The sequence below is a fragment of the Culex pipiens genome, chromosome 3 (genome assembly GCF_016801865.2).
Source record: "Culex pipiens pallens isolate TS chromosome 3, TS_CPP_V2, whole genome shotgun sequence".
In the NCBI taxonomy this organism is placed as follows: domain Eukaryota; kingdom Metazoa; phylum Arthropoda; class Insecta; order Diptera; family Culicidae; genus Culex; species Culex pipiens.
Window position 1 is genome coordinate 30,359,293 of NC_068939.1, and position 15,250 is coordinate 30,374,542.

Genomic DNA, 15,250 nt, shown 5'->3' on the forward strand with positions numbered 1-15,250 from the left:
TCGTGGTACAGAAAAGTTAAATCTCAACAGGTAAGTCTATAAACCATAATTTATTTTTCACAAAAAATAGTGCCAAAACCTGATGAAAATCACTCGTTTGATCGGCCCTCACGGATGAAGAAATCACACCGCGAGGTGATTCGGCTCAGCTCCTCCAGCGAGTAGGCGGAAATGTCCTCCGCTTGGAGCACCTCGATGCGAGCGACGAGCGGGAAAACGTTGAGCAGCTTTCGCAGCTGGTAGTTGGTGATCTGCAGGGGAGAGAAAATCAGTTACTCAGTTGGAAGGCATCATACAGTCATCCTGAAAATTCGAAACAGTTTAGGGATCGTCAAATGACCCGTTCTTAGCGAAGCTACACCAAAATTTCACATTTTCAATTTTCAATGAAATTTGCTTAATGGAAAATTTCATTTTTATATAGATTCAATAATGGCAATAAGATAAGACTTTTTTATTTTTTTTATTTTGAGCAAGTTTTTTTTTGTAAAACTTTACTTCTTTTGTTTTATATATTTCTTGTTACATTTTTAATATGTTAATTTGCATTTGTCTTGTTTAGTTTATTTAAGTTTCTTATAGTATTTGGCTTACTCTACCACCTCCTATCATTGCCTTTTTTCCGTTTTTACATGTTTTTACAGTCACTTTTCAATGTTTTGCTTGTTTTCACGGATTCTTCTATAGAACGATACCATTATCATTTAAATTGTAAAAAAATGCTTAGAGGCATAGTCGGGGACAATACAAAAATTACTGCATACTTATTTTCACAATACAGAGCAAATGTTAGTAAGAAACACAGCCAAAGTTGATCCAAGAAAAAAATACATTTTTAAAAACATGTCACACTTCCTCATTATAATTTTCTTAAAATTTAAGAGTTCTTCTTTCCAATGCTTTTCAAAGATCAAACAATTCTTTTTTCAATTTGTAGTAATGTGTTGAAGAACATTAGTTTAGCCGGTACAACTGAAACGCTGAAAAAATTAACAATGATTTTTGAAAAGAGCTCAAAATTGGTCAAATATTCCAAAAAAAAAAACAACAAATGAGTGAAACTCTCCCATATCGGAACGAAATTCACTCAAATCTTAAAGGGATCAATTTTTACGTGTTACACACGCCATTTTGACGTTTCGAGAAAAAGGCGTTTTATGTTTGACCTTGAGCAAACCAAACTAGAGCACGCAATGTTAACAACAACAAACACGTTTTGTTTGGCTGACCGTTCTGTGCATTGTCCCGAAGTTTGGTTGAATTTGGTTGCCGGAGTCCCTAGTTTTAATTACAAACTCTGGCATATACGTATGTCAAACGCGTTCGAACCTGAAATCCCTTTGGCCGGATGTCACACTTACAGCAATGTTTAGGGTTTGTCAAAATAGCACGACAAGATTGAAACTTCTGTCATATGAAGAGTGACAACAATTCACGGAGTTTGTTCGGTTTTTATCGTTTTTATTGATTATCTCAGGGCAGAAATCTAATTTTGGGGGATCTGTGAAGGTCAAAAGATGAGGCATTGTGAGCTGCACATGCGAGCGTTCTTAACTCAATTTGGCCCAAAACTTGCGACAAGTTGAGATGAAACGACAACGAATGTTTTCGACAAAATTATTAAAAAGTGCTGGGATGGTGATGGCTGGTAGAGTAGGACGTATTGCAAACTAACCTGATATATTGTCAAATTTGCCAACTTGTTTTTATGATCCCACATAAAATAAAATTTTAAACCTGTTTGAAGGCAGTTATCCCATAAATTCAGAAGAGATGAGAGATCGTCCAATGAAAAATAAAAATCGTAAACGCGAATTCTAGATTAAATTTTCAAGACAACCTATGAGTCGTGGGTTTCATACGCAGATATGACCTTTTGAAAATTTATTCTAGAATTAAGAAAACACAAGTTTCGTCATAATCCTGAATTTTTATGTCCGACATTTTCCGCAAAAAGAAACAACACGTGTGATGTCAAACTGTCAAACGAATGCAATGTGGTATAAAAAATGTGGCATTGTTTTGACCGTAACCAACAGCTTATTTTGCATTAAATCGATAATTTCTACAACTAATTAATTTAATGTATTTAATTAATCACTTTTGTCACGATTCTCGGTCTTAAATGCTCAAAATCCTCCCCAAAGAATTAAAAAAAAATAGTTTGCAATATGTTGTAACTGCTATCGCGACCTTCTACAATTATTTGATTTTTTCGAAGAAAAAAATCTAATTTTAATTGTTTTTAAGTTATGGGCATTTAAAAGGTGTGCAAACGAACAACTCAAAGCATTTTTGAATGTGATAATTCGCAATTGGGTACACTCAACCCCCGGTGGTTGGTCACTTTTTCGTTTGACACTTTTTTAGTTTGTACCCCGTTGGTTGGTCAAAGTCAAACTAAAATGTGACGAACTGTCACTTTTTACACGGCGCTCACGCACACTATCAAAACACACGTTTCGTAGTGTGTGTGAACTCCGTGTAAAAGGGGGTGTCAAACTAAAAAGTGACCCCGTTCGTTTGACAACAGTTGGTGTCAAACCATCGGGGTTTGAGTGTAATAAAATGAAGCTTAGATTGCTGATATTATTGTTTACAGCGATAAAGCTTATTTTTCTGAGTACAATGACCCTTTGTACGACCACAAAGAGTTTAAAATTGATTTTTAAATTAATTTTGAAAAATTAATCTCGCGGTCCTTCTTGACAGAAATGTTTCTACTTGGCAGCTCGTTTCAATGGGACCATAGTTAATCCATCAAAAAATGTTGTCTTGTCAATTTATTTTTTTTGCATATAAAAAAGCTTTAAGACCCTATTGTTGTAATTGTGTTGGTTTTTTACAAAACATTAAGCATTGTAACTCACCGGAGTATCCACGATGAGCTTCTTGATGCCGGGTACAATCGCCGATCGGCTCCAGGGTGCCAAACTGCAGTACGCCAGTTCCAACTCTTGCAACTTCGGAAGCAAGTTCAAATAGTTGAGTAGATGTGACGGAAAGGCACAGGTCTAAAATTGGAAATCACTTTAAAATTTACGCAGCAATTTAGAACATTACTCACGTAATCGCACAATGTCAGGCTATCCAGCGATTGCAACTTTGCACGAAACAGCGATTTTAGAATGTCCAAGTTGTACGAATCGCTGTCGAAGCGATTATAGTTCGAAACTTGGAGAAATTTCAGATTTGGCACGATCTGATCTAAAACTACGAAGAATTTTGTAGGTTCCTCCAAGTAGATGGCATCTAGGACTAGCTCGACCAGATTTGGCAGACGAATCTGGTAGATGTCCGAATCTGCCCCCTCAAAGCTGGCCTCCGCTACGGTAAGACTCGTCAGACGTTCTAGCCGCTGCAAGATCACCAACAACTGCCACCCATCGTCAACGTCGTACACTAGGAGCTCCCTCAGAAGAGAGCAATTTTCCGCAATTACCCGAATTACAGCCAGTGAAACGTGCAGCTCTAGCTTCAGCACGGTGATCGCCGTACACTGAAAGAAGAAACAGCGGGCGTCGTCCAGCTTGACGTCGTTGATATCACCCAAGTCGCAACAAAGTCTCGACAGTCGAAGTCTTCGCAGTGACGAGGGGTCAATCTGCCACAGAGGTTGAAAGTTGTTCTCGGTTTCGGTGCGTATCGAGAGACTGTACAGTTGACCGGAAAGCAACCAAATGGCCTCCCAGGGATATCTCCCTTTGAACTCTGCACTGAGATGGAGCAGGTTCGGAGCCAACTCGGCCAAATTGAACTGCTCGTTGTCCATCAGGCTGTGCGGAAGTTTGACCCGTTCCAAACCCGCCAAAGAGTCCACAGTAATCGCTGGCAACACTGCCGCAAGTTCGTCGCGACGATCAATAAAGTCCTCCACGGTGAGTTCTCTCAAGCCCGGAACGTATCTCAAAACGGTCAGCATCGAGTTCAAATCGAACATCTCATCCTCGACGTCCCAGATGAAGCGAAGACTTTCAAGTGACTCTCCAAACTTTAGCAAAACCTCCGATATTAACTCGATCCTATGGGGTTGATCAACGATCGGACGATCAACCCTCAGACAAACATGCCGAAACCTTCTTCCGGTTGTCTCCAAAACCTCTGGTACCACTCCGTCGTCAAACGCGGACACCGCCACTTTCAGCTGGACGTTCTGCATACATGGCCATGAAAAGGCAACCTGGGACCAGGTGAAACAGACCGCCGAAGCGCACTTGAGATCGTCAACCGGAAGAAGTTGAAAGATCTGCTCCAGGATCTGTGAAGAATGCGAATGATCAAGCTTTTGTAGGTGGTTTTTGGAATGGTAAAATTGACTTGCCTCCACCGGAAGATTGTTGATGTTCATCGGGGCAAATTTGACAAACTAAAGTCGTGTTTTTGGCCGCGATCAGTTTAAGTCGGGGAAGTTGTGTAAGGCAAGGTTCACCAGGGCTGCGACTGCGCAGTTGAAGTGTGCTGGGTAGGGAATGAACGGTCTGCATCCAATGAACACCTTCAAACAGTTTGGCTATCCTAATTTACAGTTTTTTTTTTGCTTTACTTTTCAGTGTGAAAAAGGTAAAACATAATATTGATCACTATTAAAACAAAAAAGAAACAAATTAGATAAAAATCATATTTTAGATGTTTGTCTTGCAAAACCAAAATCAAATTATTCGCTCTACAGCATTGCCTTGGCGTTCTCGATTGCGAGATTCCTACTTGAAACAAGGTGTTCGAAGGGCTTGGATGTTGAGGCAATTGCAAACCTCTTTTTACACCTAAGCTTCCATCCACCCCGGGACTCGGAAGTGACGACCTTTGGATTGTGAGTCCAACTGCCTACAGGTGACTCCACCGAGTCAGGACCCAGGGAGACGACTCCTACACCTGGACTGAGCTATCGACCTACCCCTCTAGGTTAGACCGGGGCCAACATTTACTTCCCCGTCCGACAGAAGGCGTGGTCAGCCAAATCTCGTCTCGAAAAATGCCACCGGGACCTTCTGGGATCGAACCCAAGCCGACTAGGTGAGAGGCAACCACGCTTACCCCTACACTGAGGGTCCCGCCATGTTTATCTTTATGTTTCCTTAAATTATTCAGACTTGAAAATTCAGATTTTATTTTGTTTTTTGTTATTCTCCGCCAAATCACACGAAATCGGAAAAAGTTGCCCCGATCCCTCTTCCTATTTTCGATATCGCGTGACGTACGATTCCTTTAAAATTTAGCTTTAGAAAAAATACATTTTTTTCATTAAATTACATGTCAACATGGTGATTAGTAAGAAATTGGAGATCAAATGGACTTTTATGTGAAATTTTCCGTTCGATTTGATGGCGTAGGGGAGAGTGGGGAGACTTTATCCCTATCTCGTCAGCATGTGTGTAAAAACATATGCTATATGTTCTGAAAAGTTGTAGCCTTCAAATATTTTTGTTTTTGAAAAATGTTCGGATTGAGTTACATTTTTTTAAGTGTTACAAAAAACCTCCAAGTGATTTCTTATATATGTTTTAATAGGTAGAAAGAAAATCAAGGAGAAACTCAACTCCTTGTCTTTCCACAGAAAATGGGTACAGTGTAGCTGTCAGTCGGTTAAAGTCACTTACAAAATGAACTTTGAGTGATTTGAGTTCATTTCTGACGTCACGATTTTCTCCTCTATAGAGAAGAAAATCGTGACGTCAGAAATGAACTCAAATCACTCAAAGTTCATTTTGTGAGTGACTTTAACAGTTTGGCCTAGTTTGACAGCTACATTGTCCTATGTTTTCTGTGGGAGAGAAAAGGAGGCGGATACTTTATGAAAATCATACTTGTCAAAATTCCTAGCCTCAAAATTTTGTCACGAGTTGCTTTTCTCCTCTATATTCTATTTGAATAGAGCATAAATCAAATTTGACAATTTTCGTATTTATCACATTTAAAAAAATATGATTTCCCGCGCCATTTTTACCAATGCTGTTAATCGTTGAATCAACGTCATCGATGTCGATGATCGTTGATTTAAACGTAATCGTAATCGCAGCCATCGTTGATTTAATCGTCATCGTCAACGGACTCGTTGATTTAAACGGCGTTGATCAACGCGTTGATTATCGATAATCAACGAGTTGATCAACGGCGTTCTTTTATAGTTTTCTAGAGTTTTATGAGGAAAGAATAATTTTTTCATAAATGTTTTGATTGGGAAACATTCTCAAATTGATGTGGCATGGTTGTTCGGGTATTCGGGTGTACCAAGAGGACCGAAGTGACCGGATTTTAAACGTAATTTAAGCCCTAGCTAATTGCTGGTCACTTCCATCTCCATTTTGGTTCCCAAGTCAACCAGGATTTCTTGTGTAAATGACAGCGAGAACGGATAATTGAGAACCGAGATATTGTCGGATTTTCACCGGAATTATTGTTCCGGCGGGTTCAGTAAGAGTCTCGCGTGGCTAAATATCGACACAATTTGTTTTTCTATAATACAATATTGAATTGACCACATGACCCATGTTCCAGAACCCAGATTAAGATTGGCCAAGATGTCAAACTTCGTGACAAACCGGAGTAGCCTACTGTGGCTGCGATTACGATTACGTTTAAATCAACGATCATCGACATCGATGATATAAACGCCGTTGATTTCAACGATTAACAGCATTGATTTTTACCGATTTTAGCTGTCTTAGATTCAAATGTTAGGTGATTAGTTGGCCTTTTAACATAAGATGCATCTTTCAATCCCGAACATTTTAGTACTAAAAAAAATATTGCTCATCGCTTGAATTTCAAAGTTATTGCTATTTTAGTGAAAAAGTTGTTTTTCTCGTTTTAGTCATTTTTTGTTTCTTTGCGCGGCGCGTCGAAAAACTAATAAGCAATATGTTTAAATATATCACGAAATCCTGTTAATGATACCTGCCATTTTTAAGTGTGTAAAATTTCCCTACGAATCCGATAAACATATTTTCAGGAAATTTTTTTTAGGACCAGCCTATTTTTGGAACCGGTACAAGCCGCCCTAATGGCCAAACAAAAAAAAAATCATATTACACAAATTATGTAAACTTGCTGCAACTTACAGAATATCAATGATTTGGATAAATAAGAAAAAAAAAATGTTTGAAATTTCTACAAAATATTGAAGGGAATTTTAAGTATCACCTAACATTTTGAAAATGCCGGTTTCAAATAATTTTAAAATGCTTGGCGTGAATCTAAGAACTTTTTTGATAAAAACCCATCAGCCGAACAAAGTTGAATGTTTAAGCTTTCAACTCATGCAAAACATTTACAATTTTGAGATAAATTGAGAGGGGAGGGGGTTATGTGCATTACTTTAAAGGCGAGTATCCTACTCTTCTCTTCTAAAAATTCCTAAAATTCGTATTTAGCACCAAATAATCTTCAAAACAGGTTTTAAGAACTCTGCCTTCTTCGTAACTCATTTATTTATATATTTATTACCAAAAAATTACCGTATATCTTTTATTCTAGTGTAGCCTATATTCATACCTACAACTTTACCGAAGACACCAAATCGATCAAAAAATGTCTTCAAAAGATACAGATTTTTGAATTTTCATGCATCATTTTTGTATGGACAGCTGCCAAAATTGTATGGAAAATTATATGGACAAACTAATGATGCAAATGGCTTCTTTGGGCATACTGAAGGAATCAAAAAAGTTTCAGCCGGATTAAAAAATACAAAAATTAAAATTATAAAAAAATACCGATTTCGTAGAGAACTGCTCTTTTGTACTTTTCGAAACTGCAATATCTGAGAAAGGTATTTTTCATGTAAACCAAAATTACACTTTGCATAGCTAATCTTTAAAGTGTAACAATGTTTTGTTTGTGATTGTTTTAGAATGTTGTTGGGCATGCTAATTGAAGAAATTTGATGAAAACACCAACCTTCCACGCCTTCTACGATTAATTCAGAAATTCAGGGTCACTTGATGCTCGGAGCACTTTAACCAGGGCTCCGGCGATTGCCTGATATGAGCTACCGAACAACATTGGCAATATGGCGTCGTTTGTTTACCAACATGAGTTTGTTTGTGGACGAACCAAAAAATTTACTTTTTTGTATAAATTTCTATAACCGTTGTTTACTATTTTCAAAACCTTACATAATATTTAAAATTTCGTTAAATTGTAGAACAGAAAAAATATATTTAAATTTCTCAATTTAAACCGCTTTTATCGCGATTTCAAGCAAGATTATGCAGCAAAGCATCGTACCTTTAGTTTATCTTTAATTTTCAAACCGGTTAGCTGTAGATTCTTGTTTAAATTTTGAAATTTAGCATAAATTAAGATAAGTTGCAAAATTGCCAACTTCAGCCATGTGCAACGATTTCCACTCCACCCATGCGGGAAACCGATAATGGGGTAATTCAAGAGTTCCAGACGGTCAAAATTCCAAAACGTCATTGCCAGTCTTCGGTTCTCTGCTTTTGTTCGTGTTTGAAGTTTCGGGCCGAGAATCTGACTTTAACAGACCTTATAAACAAATATTTTCGTTTTGCTAAATTGATTTTGAACTTGTTGGTCAAACGTTACAACAATTTTAAGGTTAACAACTTTTTTTTGTGAAGGTGGGTTTAGAATGCATAATTATTTATTATTTTTTGAAGTGATTGAATAACATTTTCTCAGTTTGGAAAAAAAACATTCAAATTCTTGGACATGGCTTTCGAATAATAGAAACAATTAAAATGATTTTATTTTTTTTATATTGATGACCTTACAGTCTAATAATTGTTTTTTGGTTCCTGCTTACATTTTTACATTACATTAAATACGTGATAAATTATTTGGTTGTGATCCGATTCTACAATAGTTGAGGCGATGGTTTTTGTTTCATTTTGATTGTTATTTTTTAAAATTTCTAGTTGTCGTTCGTTTAGCATAACCACACAATACTGAAACATTCACGATGCTTACTCTTTATTAATTTTTGTCACACACACTATCAATTTTTGCTACCCACAAATAATTTCCGATTGCTATCATTTTGTCATCACGGTGGAACAGTTTTTCACTAATCTCTGACAAGCGAGCTATTTACAATGTTTGGTTCAAATCATCACGGCTTTACCCTGTAGCGGAGGAGTTTCAGTTTCTTCAGTACCGGCTAGCCGCCAGCAGTGCCATCGACGCCAACCCCAAAAGCACCCAACTCGCCACCGGTGTCCCCCTCGCGACGCCACTGTCCTTGCCCTTCTTGCCCTGCTTGGACCCCGACGGTTTCCGCACCTCTTCCTCAACTCGGTTGCTGTTTTCCACCTCACTCGGGGGCACATCCACGCCCAGGTCCACGTCCTTGATGATTTCGTCCGTGTTGAACAGCACCACGCGATCCCCGAGCGGTTGAATGGGCCGGAAGTTGTGCGTCAACGGATGGCCCTCCTCGTCCTCGAGCGCACGGAACGCCTCGATCTGGAGTTGTGAATGAAACATTGTTTTTTTTTGTTTGCAACGAGAGGAAGGAAAAGAACTCAATTAAAGAAACGTGAATGAAGCAAATTGAAACGGCGGCGGCGGCGGCGGAAAATGATGGGGATCGTAAATTTTACACTTGATGCGATGGCCAAGCGGAAAATTGCTATAAATAAAAGAATGTCTTCAAAGAAACTCACATTAAATCATTTTACTCAATGTGACCCAATTTATCTTTGACAATATACAAGCACTAACGGCTTCTGACTCACATTGTTTTGCTTTTGTGCTGAAAAATGCTGAATCATTGTAAATCCACTTTTGTTTGTGTTTACTTTTCATTATTTTTAATTTCGCATGAGAAAGGACAAATTATGCAGCCTGCATTCTACGAAAAAGCATGTTTGGAGTTTTTTTTTTTCAAAATTACCGCCAAAAATGTATGACAAAAGGTCGAAAGACATATGGAAACAGGACAGAAGGTCAGAAGGGCTAAAACACTTATTTTGAACATAGGGCTTGATTTTTAACAATTCCAAAATTTCACAATAGCTTTTGAGCTATCGCGAGTTATAAAATGACAATGGACAAAAACGATTTTTTCACAAAATTTAAAACTTAAGAACCTATATTTTAGCAATCAGCAGTCCAAAACCTGCCCGCAAAATTGTGCGGAGCCTTGTTTGGAATTGATTGTTAATAATTATTAATATTTCAGAAAATTTCAAAAAAAAGTTATTGTTCAATTCTAACAAATCAAAGTCAGCTTTGAAAACAAATAACAAATTATAAAATTATAAACCGAAATTTAAATAAAAGGTGCAAATAAAAGCCAAATAAAGAAAATTGCAGGATCTCAGCTCTTTAAAAGTACCGTCAACTGGGGCGAATTGGGACATCAGTTTTACCCATGTCAGAGCACAATATTTTTTTCTGATTGGTTTCGGATAGAACAGACTCAGACCAACAAAATGTGTACACCCATTTTCAAATTTAAAACCTGTAAGTGCTCTAAACACTGCTGTCCCTATTCAGGCTGTAGTCCCGATTCGCCCAGATGACGCTACCGATGGTTTTCCTCATACAGTATTTTAAAATATAGTTGACTCTCTGGTTGTCAACATCCAAGGGACCGTCGAGGAAGAGAATCAGTTCACAGAACGATGCAAAATGAAGACTCGATTGAAACTATTTTTTTCTAGGTACCCAGCTATGGGAGAGAATCATAGCAACGTCCAGCAAACAAAAACAAACTAATGTCAAACACCCTTCAAAGCTTCGTTTCGCAAAGAAAAATGTCTATGCAAGCCATGAGAAAGTGACAATATTGACAACCGGAAGAGATTTTTAGAGCAAACAGAATCCAAGAGACCGGCGAGGAAATATCGAGGAATAAAGCCAATCGAAGTATGCAGTTTGAAGGGACTGAAGAATTCATCGATAGATGGAGAAATATTGATATCGAGAAGATCGACAGCCAGAGAGTCGACTGTAGTTATAAAATTAACATTTTTTATATTTGTTTTCCAAAAATTCCTATAAATTTAAAATGTTGGAATTTAAATGGAAATTTAAGTAATTTGTTTACTTAGTATTGCATTTAGTAATAAAAAGTCAAATAAAAAATCCGTAAACCTTATTTTCTAAAAAGTTCCTAGCTACCTTTACACATTTTGATAAACTTGCCCGCAAAATTGTGCGGAGCCTTGTTTGGAATTGATTGTTAATGATTATTAATATTTCCGAAAATTTCAAGAAAAAGTTATTGTTCTATTCTAACAAATCAAAGTCAGCTTTGAAAACAAATAAAAAATTATAAAATTATAAACCGAAATTAAAATAAAAGGTGCAGATAAAAGCATGCCCATATAAAATTTATGACAATTTTTTTATTAGTATCCAGTCATCCCACATATCCGGAACATCCACAAATTTAAAAAAAAAATTTCGATTCGAAAATCTCGCACACCACGAGCCTTCAAAACCTTTAAACGCTGATGTTATTTTGACAGTTTGAGCTGGTGTGAAAACGGCGACAGACCTCACACCACACAGATTATATTATTCGAACTTAAAGTACCATGCATCTACAGCTAAATGTACTGAGAACTCATCTCTATGGAGAAGCATGGTACTTGAGTGCGATTGATATGCCAGAAGCAAGGAACTGACACGCATGCAGTTTCCTGAAATCACCGCCAGAGGCGCTGTCAATATTGTTTACATGTGGTTTTTGAAAAGGTCGTATGAAATCCATACATAATTATTTTTCTTTTTATATTTGAGATAATTAGGAGTATTACGTATTTTTTTACAAATTTAAAATTTATTAGAATGTTAGATCAGAATTAACCTTTTCAAACGCCACGCGCCGAAAACTTGGTTCGATTTTGACTTCACTCTCTTTGTATGTGGATGACAGTCGCGACGTAGCAGTGGCCAAAAGCCGATATTTTTTTTTTACAAAAATCGTATTTCAGAAACCGGCCAATGCCAATATTTTAACTTGTGTGGTGCGAGGTTTGTCGCCGTTTTCACACCAGCTCAAACTGTCAAAATTGCACCAGCGTTTCAAGGTTTTGAAGGCTCGTGGTATGCGAGATTTTCAAATCAATTTTTTTTATTCTAATAGTTTTTTTTTTATTTTCAGGGTTTTTTCATGAAGTTCTGTTCTTTAGATAGTTGTGAGTCATCAGTTTTATTTATTACGAATTTTGAGAACTATTTGTATGTGCTGTTTCTATTTACAATCTGACGGAGCTTTGTTATGTTACGTTTGATGATTACTTGAACAATGAAAATGTTGAAATAATGATTTTTTATGTTGAATTTTTTATAAATAGCTAGTCTTTGACCAAATTTAGATGAATTTTGGCATTATACCAGTTTCAAAATGACTCCGATGTGCTTGAAATGTGATTTGAGTTTTCAAGTTTGTAGTCAATAATAAATGTGGGGAAACATATAATCTTTATGAAGAATGCATATAGAATGCATTCAAACTCGAAGAAACATAAATTTCATTCAGTGAATTTGGATGATTTTTTTTAAATATTCACATGATTTAATGAATCTAGTATGCCGCGATTTTTTGAATACTTTGAATTTTAGAAAAATTGAGGGTTAGAAGTTTGACTTGTTTTATGTATTTTAGCCAATGTTTTGAAAAATCTTTTTTTTCTGGGCTCAATTTTGGCTGTGATTTGTGCTAACATTTGCTATATTTTAGGTAGAAAGAAGTATGCAGTCATTTTGTAGTCTCCCAGACCATGCCTGTGCGCATTTTTTTTACAATTTAGATGATGATGGTGCCATTTTAGAGCACAGTGGTTCTCAACCTTTATTGATCCATTCCTTCCAAGGCTGCATTTCAAGAACTTCATTGCCTTCACATTTTCTTTGTATTATTTGAATTGTTTGAAAGGAGTTTGGAAGTTTTGGTGAAAATATTCACCTAATTGGTATCTTAGCACAAATGTCATAATTTTGGCATAAATGTTTGCAAAAAGATAACATTTTCACAACATTACATTTTCTTTCCTTAAAACAATTTACAAATACTTGAAGCATTTTTAGAACGATTTTTCACTACACGTTAACATATAAAAATCTGGATGCCAAATAACATTTAAAAAAAAAACATTTTTTGTCTATTGAGCAGTTCTCTACTAAATCGGTCTTTTTTCTTAAATTTTAATTTTTGTATTTTTTAATCCGACTGAAACTTTTTTGGTGCCTTCGGTATGCCCAAAGAAGCCATTTTGCATTATTAGTTTGTCCATATAATTTTCCATACAAATTTGGCAGCTGTCCATACAAAAATGATGTATGAAAATTCAAAAATCTGTATCTTTTGAAGGAATTTTTTGATCGATTTGGTGTCTTCGGCAAAGTTGTAGGTATGGATATGGACTACACTGAAAAAAAAATGATTCACGATAAAATTTTTTTTGATGATTTTTTATTTTACTTTTTGTCACTAAAACTTGATTTGCAAAAAACACTATTTTTATTTATTTTTTTTGTATGTTTTAGAGAACATTAAATGCCAACTTTTCAGAAATTTCCAGGTTGTGCAAAAATCTTTGAGCGAGTTATGAATTTTTGAATCAATACTGATTTTTTCAAGAAATCGAAAAATTGGTCGCAAAAAATTTTCAACTTCATTTTTCGATTCGAATTGGGATCTCAAAAATTTTTTTTTCAAAAGTGGGCAAACGCTTATTTTAAAAAATTAAAAACTGCGACTATTTTCAAAAAAAGTCACCTAAAAATGGATTTAACTTGAAAACGGTGCACTTTATCAAAATTTCACTAAAGTAATTTTTGATTGCAAATTTAATTTTACATCGAAAAATTAAATGAAAAAATTTTTGCGACCAATTTTTCCATTTATTGAAAAAATCAGTATTGATTCAAAAATTCATAACTCGCTCAAAGATTTTTTGCACAACCTGGAAATTTCTTAAAAGTTGGCATTTGAAGTTCTCGATACCAAAAAATAAAAAAAAAATGTTTTTTTTTTCAAATCAAGTTTTAGTGACAAAAAGTTAAATAAAAAAACACCAAAAAAATTTTACCGTGTATCATTTTTTTTCAGTGTAGTCCGTATCCATAGTTATAACTTTGCCGAAGACACCAAATCGATCAAAAAATTCCTTCAAAAGATACAGATTTTTGAATTTTCATACATCATTTTGTATGGCCAGCTGCCAAATTTGTATAGAAAATTATATGAACAAACTAATGATGCAAAATGGCTTCTTTTTGCATACCGAATGCACCAAAAAAGTTTCAGTCGGATAAAAAAAATACAAAAAAAATCGAATGACCGAAATCTGAGAGAACTGCTCTAATGTCTATTGTTTTTCTATTGTCTATTGTTAAGAAATAGAAATTTGCTCAAAAAGATGCAAAGACTCCCTGGAATAATGATCTCAAAAATTCGAATCAACCCTCACAAATTTATTTTTTTAAGAGCTGTCTAACCTAACAAAAAATAAAATTTTATTTTCTCATTTTTCAAAAACTGCTTGAAAGAATATGAAAACTAGCTTGAAAAATATTTAAAAAAATCTAAACAACTCAAATATTTTACTTCTGATTGTTGTATGTGAAAATTCACATTTCACAATTACATAATTTAAGAAAATCATTTTTTCAAATACTGCTTATGTTTGAGAGAATGCAATAACTAACAAAAATAATGAAATATTATCTTAAAAAAGACTTCACAAAGAACTCAAAAAATATTTTTTTAAACATATATTTATGGAATTATTCAGTACAATTTTAGGGTATTTATTTTTTTTCGATAAACATTTTTGAAATTTAATTTTGTCGGCTAAATTTTTAAAACACCTGCAAAGATGAAATTTTAGAATATAAAAACTGCTGTTGTATCTTATCAAATAAATTCACATACATACAAATACATGTATTGAGAGCTTTAAATGTTCAGAAAAAGTAAAAATAGAAAATATAAAAATTGAAATAACAAGCCTAGGTTTTAACATTTGGTTGAAAAAAGAGTTTTAGAATGCATTTTACAGGCGTACAGTTGCTTTCCAATCATTAGTTTTGAAAATAGCGAGGTATTGACGGATTGACGGAAAAAAACTTTTCATGGGACTGTACATTGGTATTTCATGAAAATTTAAATTGTTTTCAAATGAGCTCAAACATGCTAAATATGATTATAAAAGCGGGAAAATGCATTTTAACTGGTTTTCAGTTGATTAAACTTTAATGTTCATTAAAATTTTGAAGTTTTTCGAAAAAATATTTTTTTGTCCCCTGATTATTTAGACCAACTTTGAAGGGG

At 35.3% G+C, this 15,250-nt stretch overlaps 3 protein-coding genes across 4 annotated transcripts in view; 1 reads left to right on the plus strand and 2 right to left on the minus strand.

Annotated features, from left to right (window-relative positions):
* LOC120428812 (opsin, ultraviolet-sensitive) overlaps nucleotides 1-15,250 on the plus strand; it is a 306,492-nt gene that overhangs the window by 91,025 nt on the left and 200,217 nt on the right. The window lies entirely within an intron of this gene.
* On the minus strand, nucleotides 17-4,254 carry LOC120429622 (uncharacterized). Its single transcript, XM_039594652.2, has 3 exons — nucleotides 3,068-4,254; nucleotides 2,871-3,014; nucleotides 17-251 (listed from the first exon to the last, which is right to left on the minus strand). The coding sequence occupies exons 1-3, from the start codon at nucleotides 4,157-4,159 to the stop codon at nucleotides 90-92; spliced, it is 1,398 nt and encodes a 465-aa protein (XP_039450586.1). The 5' UTR covers nucleotides 4,160-4,254; the 3' UTR covers nucleotides 17-89.
* The window catches only part of LOC120429619 (putative carbonic anhydrase 3), a 60,442-nt gene continuing 54,279 nt past the window's right edge, over nucleotides 9,088-15,250 (minus strand). The window contains 1 exon segment of the mRNA XM_039594650.2: nucleotides 9,088-9,426. Within this exon segment, the coding sequence (XP_039450584.2) occupies nucleotides 9,103-9,426 (324 nt within the window). The 3' untranslated portion in view covers nucleotides 9,088-9,102.